Source organism: Amyelois transitella, chromosome W, assembly GCF_032362555.1.
Source record: "Amyelois transitella isolate CPQ chromosome W, ilAmyTran1.1, whole genome shotgun sequence".
Taxonomy (NCBI): domain Eukaryota; kingdom Metazoa; phylum Arthropoda; class Insecta; order Lepidoptera; family Pyralidae; genus Amyelois; species Amyelois transitella.
In genome coordinates this window covers 5,028,749-5,035,767 of record NC_083536.1, presented here as the reverse complement: position 1 = coordinate 5,035,767, position 7,019 = coordinate 5,028,749, and the positions used below count along the sequence as shown (strand labels likewise).

The following is a 7,019-nucleotide window of genomic DNA, read 5'->3' as shown; positions in this document are numbered from 1 at the left end:
TTTTGGATAATAAGTATATTTACTAAATTATCTATGAGTTGAAGTTTCGTCTTTGTTATAAGTAACATTGCATCGAAAGAAAATGACGGCGCCGTCATGTTAAAGCAAGGATCAAGTCAGTAAAATTTTTTACACGTTCGACGAAAGTTTTCAAAAATATCTGCTAGTAAAATTTCTTTTGAAGAATCTGGGTGTGCATCTTTTTGTGCATGACAGTAATCGGACTCTGAAATATTTTCATCGGTTAAATGACTATAGAAAATATTTTCTTTGTACGAATTGCAACCTGTCATGTATTCGTAAGGTTATACACCTATTCTTCTCAGTACATCAAAATGCTTTTTACTAGGGAAAATTTTTGATAAGTGTTTAAAGTCATTGTTAATTAAGTTTGCTGCAAGTTTTTCCAAGCTGGCGCTAAAAACTTAAATGAGTCTACAAAAAGTACCGCGATAAATTTCTTATAGTTGACATTCAAAAACTTTGTAAATGATATATATAGTTTTCTTTGTTTTTAGCTATGACTTTTATTTTGCCAGGCATATCGCCTAACTGTCGAATAAACAAATGGCTGTCATATCCAGATAGATTATGGAAAAATACTGGATCAAGTTTTGGTAAACGGTATTGAAAGTTATAGTAAGAATGAGCTGCGCCACGGTATTGCCCAGTCAGGTGACAATGATCTTTAACTTTGTCGTCTAGTAGCAGCTGGTCACAGAGGAAACTGTATTTTGTTCTGTCAAATTCTTCTTGCTCCTCTCGTCATAATAATGTCATAGGAATATTATGTTCTAAGACACTATGCATTTGTCTTATGTCTCTACCAAGTAATTCGAAGAATTTTTCGACACAAGCTCCTCCGCGATAAGTAGTATATTTATTACGAGAGCTGTCAAATGCACACACGATATAGTACGCAAATGCAGCTGGAATATGTTTTTGTAAAAATTAGTACATTTTGAATTATGCTGATTGTTTTTTGGCAAACACCGCAACCAGATTGACTATATACTCATAAGAGCCAGATGGCGAAGTTCAATTATGAACGCACACACACTGCCCGGGGCTGACTGTCAATCTGACCATCAGCTCCTTGTATGCAACCTCAAGCTTAAGTTGCGAAAGTCTTTACCTCGTTAAGTTAACAAAAAGCTCGAAATAGTAGACCAAACGGCTTTTATGAATCAACTGTCAGCCGATAGCAGCACATGGAGGTCAAGAGCACTAGGTGATGATCCGGACTCACTCTGGCAATCCGCAAAAGAGCAAATAAAAGACACTGTTCGCTCGACCCAAGAAGAAGGAAAGACCTTCGTCTACCCGGCCGGCTACGGGAAGCCGGACGGGTTATGTGGGGCTTGAACCCACACCCACTTAAACCACACGGTGCCATCGCCTACCGCTTCATTGCCAGGAGTGTGAACTGCCCTCGCTCATATTCCTGACGCGGCGGCCGCTTCTACGGCGGCCTCGGCTCGGCCGCTCTCCACGTAGCGGCCAGCGGGGTGACCCGTCGGCCTTCAATTCTACCCGCTAGGGGAGGGCGCGTCTGGCACAAGCGCGCCTTCAACCCAGGGCCGTTTCGCCAGGCAGCGGAATCCCTTTTCCGCCACCCGACCGGCCCTTATTGTGGGAGCAGCAGGTGCAGGGCGTATGCCCGCCTCCTGCGCCCAGTGCGCCGACGGCGTATGGGAAGGTCGGATGTGTCCTCTCTCATCCTTTCCGCCGCCTCTTTGCGGAGCATGACGCTTTCCGCAAAGGTCTGCACTGCTGTCCACGACCGCTCGCTGTCGACCATCTGTCTCACGACAGCCAGCAGAGAGAGGTCGTCCCCCACGACCGCGCAAAACTCCGCGCGGTCTTGGTCCCAGGCTGGGCAAACCTCCAAGGTGTGCTGGGCGTCCTCGTCAGCACATCCGTCAGATTGGTGGCAGATAGCAGACAGCTCCCGACCGATCAGACACAGATACCCTCCAAAACAACCATGTCCGAAGAGCATCTGGGTCAGACGGTAAGTCAGGCTAACGTGCTGCCTCGCCAACCACTGTCCCAACACCGGACGGACCGCCTCGACGGTTCTACGCTAAGCAGTCGGCTGCTCCAGCCTTTGGGACCACTCTTCTAAGGAGCGTTGACCCAGCTCATTGCGGCGTCCTGTGATCTCCCTCGGTGCCAACCGGTGACCCTGAGCCGCGGCCTCATCGCGCCAGAAGAACAGCGACGCGAGGGTTTTTGCCTCTAGGTCCCAGGGAATGGAACCAGCCAGCACAGACGCTGCCTCAAAGGAGATCGTGCGATATCGCCTTGCGGCTCTCGTCGCCATCTCAGTCAGCCTCTGTGGCCTCCGCAAGGAGGCGAGGTTTTGGCGAGAGAGCGAATCCGCCCATACGGGGGCCCCGTAAAGGGCTATCGATCGCACGACCCCCATGTACAAGCGCCTGCAGGACGCTTCTGGACCTCCCAGATTCGGCATGAGCCTAGTCAGCGCTCCGGCTGCCGTCGTCACGCGCGGCGCTAATTCCGCGAAGTGGGCGCCGAAGTTTCATCTGCCATCAAGAACGATGCCCAGGTATCGATTGCTTGATGGCTATTGAAACTCCACCGACCATCAGACTGGCGCACTGTGGAAAATATGGGTCCGTTTCGGATCAAAAACCTGTAGAACCGTCAATTCAAAAGATAAAGCTATGAAATTTTGCACATATGTAAAGTGATATACATGGTATTATATATGTAACTTCCGGTAAAATAAAATAACGCATTAGTTTTTTATTTTTTTATTAAAAGTCGCGTCAATTAATATGTGGTATATATTTGATGATACATTTTTTAAAACATTTATATTGGTATGTTGAGATGGTTCGGTCATGTGGAGAGGATGAATGAAAACAGGTTGACTAAGCAGATATACAAGGAGAGTGTGGAGGGAAAGGTCGGGGTGGGAAGACCTAGACGAACATATCTTGATCAAATTAAGGACGTCCTGGTGAAGGGTCAGGTCAAAAGTGCCCGAAACCGCCGAGCTTGCATGAAGAGAGTTATGAATGTGGATGAAGCAAAGGAAGTATGCAGGGATCGTGGCAAGTGGAAAGAGGTAGTCTCTGCCTACCCCTCCGGGAAAGAGGCGTGAGTTTATGTATGTATGTATGTATTTATATTGGTGAATATTTCTTAAAACTAGTTAGGCTAACTGTTAAGCTTAGTATCTTATAATGATAAAAATTTTAAAGATGCAAGTTATTGCACGTATAGGAAAAATAATATATAACGCTGAATAAAATAAGTACTTGATAAGTTATGAAAAAAGTTATCGAAATATTATTAGCTTAGAAATAGTTTACATAAATATATCAATGTCTAAATTTTAATAAAAAATTCTGCACTTCCTTCTTATACCTGGCGAGCTTCAGGATTTGTTATAAGCTCGTGAACTTTGAGAAGATGTAGAGTATCTTCATCTAACTCCTTTACATTTTTTACATATGGCTTTCTTATGCTCGTTATATACGGATCAGATATATATAGCAGTGTATGAAGCACATCTTCATTTGTTGCTCTTCGGGAACATTTTCGTGAATGATGAAGACGAAATTTTTTATAGTCCTTATTACGGGACTCTTGGGCATCTTCAGAAAGCTGTCCGATAGGTAATAATGCAAAATTGTTCATAATACTTTTCCGTGAATTAAAATTTTGTGAACAGATGATGGCATATAATACCAACTGTATTTACTCACATATACTCTTGCAGTTTCCAATGCATACTCACCAAATTTCTTAGCATCTATCATTACACCAGATGATAAAGCTTGCAAAATGATGTTTAACCGTACTATCAAATCAACGTCTACTCCTGTGATATCGGCAGAACATGATGCATTGTGAAAAAATCTTCTGGCTGTATTTCCGTCATTGCTGTTTCCCGTGCCCTGACGTGGTTTATCAATGTTCAATCCCAGCTCTTCGCGAAATCGCTTTTGAACTTGAATTTTCTTTTCCTGCTTGAGTCTTTTTTTTTCTTCACTTGTGGCGGACCACGTTAGGAAAGATAGATTATATGAAACACTAGCTGTGCCCGCGACTTCGTCCGCGTGGAATTGTTATTTTGAGCATCATTGAAGCCCACAAGGATGAATAATTTTCCCCGTTTTTTTTCACATAGTCCATTTTTTTTGTTTTCTCGTTAAAGTTGCAGCGTGATGTTATATAGCCTAAAGCCTTCCTCGATAAATGGTATATTCAACGCAAAAATAATTTTTCATTTCGAATCAGTAGTTCCTAAGATTAGCGCGTTCAAACAAACAAACTCTTCAGCTTTATAATGTTAGTATAGATTATGCAAAAAAATTGATGAACCTACGTGAGTGCTTGTTTGAGGATGCTATTCAATCACGCAAATTCTATTGGATGGATTTTGATGAAACTTACGTACACGGGAAGAATAATGCCTGGAATAGAACATAGTTTATTTTTCTTACAAAAGCAAAGCTCGGAAGCGCAGCTGTTAAAAAACGAATAAATTCTAAAGACAAAAAAAGGAAATTATAATAATGGAAAGTTAAAGTACCTATCTCTTTGTTTACAACATTTGCTGTCTTGCCCATTGGAGACATCACAAATTAACTGTCACAGCTGGTGACCCGCGAGCAAGCGACGTAGAGCTGTCCGTGTGAGAAGCAAATCGTCCTGAGGTCGACTCCGGCTGCTCCAAGTGTTTGACCTTGCGATTTGTTAATTGTCATCGCGAAACATATAGCCATTGGAAACTGTACACGCTTAATTTGAAATGGAAAATTGTTGGGAATGAGCGGAATGCGCGGTATAAAAACAATTTCACCCGCTGCACAACCAGTAAGAATTTTTGCTTCTACTATAATGTTATGAAGCGACACCACTTTAAGGCAGTCCCATTACAAAATGGAATGTCTACTTTTAGAGCAATTGTATGCGCGGGCAGTCCAGATGCCGAAAGTGAATTAAGGAACTATACCGAATAAGTACCGATGCTGCAAGCATCGGTACTATCTGATTTTGCCAGCGGCTACAATCACGTTATTTCTTAAATTCTCGTGGCGCCATCTCGTATCGGATAGTCAAAAAATAAATATCTAAACCACGGGAACTAAATCAATGGTGAAATGGTAAGTACTGGCGTTACTACATGTGTGTTATTCCTGCTAATCTTGAGGAGCATGGCAACCGTCGCCGATGCGGGGCGCGTCAAACCCTACCTACATAAAAAAAAATTCTTCTCAAAGATGTGGTGAAACAGTAAGTGCTGGCGAAACTAAATCAATGAATAAAAGAAGTTTTAATTATATAATTAATTAAAAATTTTGCCAGCGGCTACAATTGTGTTATTTCTTAAATTCTCATGAGGCGCCATCTCGTATCGGGTGGGCAAAAAATAAATATCTAAACCACGGAAACTAAATAAATAAACAAAGCATAATTAATTTAATCAATAAAATGCTATTTTTTCAATCATAATAAATATGATAATTAATTATTTATAAATTTTTATATCGATTCAAAAATGACGAAGTTCCAAACAAACTTGCACCCCCTATTTCATCCCCTTGGTATAGAATTTCAGGATAAAAAGTAGCCTATATTCTAATCCAGGTTACTAACTATATCTGTGCCGAATTTCGTTCAGATCCGTTCGGTAGATTTTGCGTGATGCGCGTACAAACATACAGACAGACAGACGGACAGACAGACAGACAGACAGACAAAAATTAAAAAAAAAATGTTTTGGCTTCTATTGACCCTAAAAAGACCCCTTACAATATTTTTTCTTAAATATCTTCAATGTACAGACAATGTTCAGTTACAGTTTTATTATATGTATGGATCTTCAATGTACAGACAATGTTCAGTTACAGTTTTATTATATGTATGGATGTATGGATTAAAAATTTTGCCAGCGGCTACAATTGTGTTATGTCTTAAATTCTCATGAGGCGCCATCTCGTATCGGGTGGGCAAAAAATAAATATCTAAACCACGGGAACTAAATAAATAAACAAAGCATAATTAATCTATATATATAAAACTCTTCCGTTACTGAGTGACTGACTGACAGACAACGCACAGTCGAAACTACTGGTCGTAGACAGCTGAAATTTGGAATGTAGGTTCCTTGGGATATGTAGGGGAGCACTAAGAAAGGATTTTTGGAAATTCAACCCCCAAGGGGGGGAAAAGGGGTAAAAACGTTTCTATGAAAAATCTTATTCCTTGGGTTTATAAACTTGAAACTTGGCATGAACACGTACATAGGCAAGTAAATATGTTTGACATTATAAGTTTTTTCGAACTACCCTCCAATCGTGATTTAGGGGGTGCGATTGGGTGACTGATTTATTAACGCACAGCCGAAACCGCTCGGTATAGGAGTCTGAGATTTTGATCAGAGGTTCCTTTAGTAACATAAGTGAGCACTAAGAAGGGATTTTTGAAATGTCAACCCCCAAGGGGGGGAAACGGGATAAACTGAGCCGGGGCTGCGGGAAAGTTCTAACGAGATGCCGTGGCCCCGGAACGCAAAGGGCAACTGAAGGAACGAGGTGGGTTTTAGTCAGTAAAAGTCTGACACTCCCTTCCGTTCCACCCAGAGCGGGAGAGGTCATTTGATGATTTCCCATCCTTAAAAAAAAAGACTTTGTATGACAACTTTCAGTCGTCTCTTTAACATACATAATAACATACATAATTATGTACATACATGCATAACATTAATAACATCACGCCTTTTAATCCCTATTTTGTGTTAACACTACCCATACAAACAGCTACGAAATTTGTCCGCATCCATTTTCACCTAAATTCTTAACGTTAATGAGATTTACTTTTTATTATCAGGTCAACCTAATAGCCTCACATGTACGTATAACTTCGTAAGAATTTTCTTTCAACTCCTAACCGTTGAGGAGTTGTACCTTCCATCATCAGCTCATTCACATGGGATGATGACTATCAGACGCAAATACTTAAACAGATCTATGAAATTG

At 41.4% G+C, this 7,019-nt stretch overlaps 1 protein-coding gene across 1 annotated transcript; it reads right to left on the bottom strand.

Annotated features, from left to right (window-relative positions):
* Window positions 1-2,086: 2,086 nt before the first annotated feature.
* Window positions 2,087-2,431, bottom strand: LOC132904093 (uncharacterized). The gene has a single exon (XM_060954016.1). It carries the CDS (start codon window positions 2,429-2,431, stop codon window positions 2,087-2,089), a length of 345 nt encoding a protein of 114 aa, XP_060809999.1.
* Window positions 2,432-7,019: the final 4,588 nt, after the last annotated feature.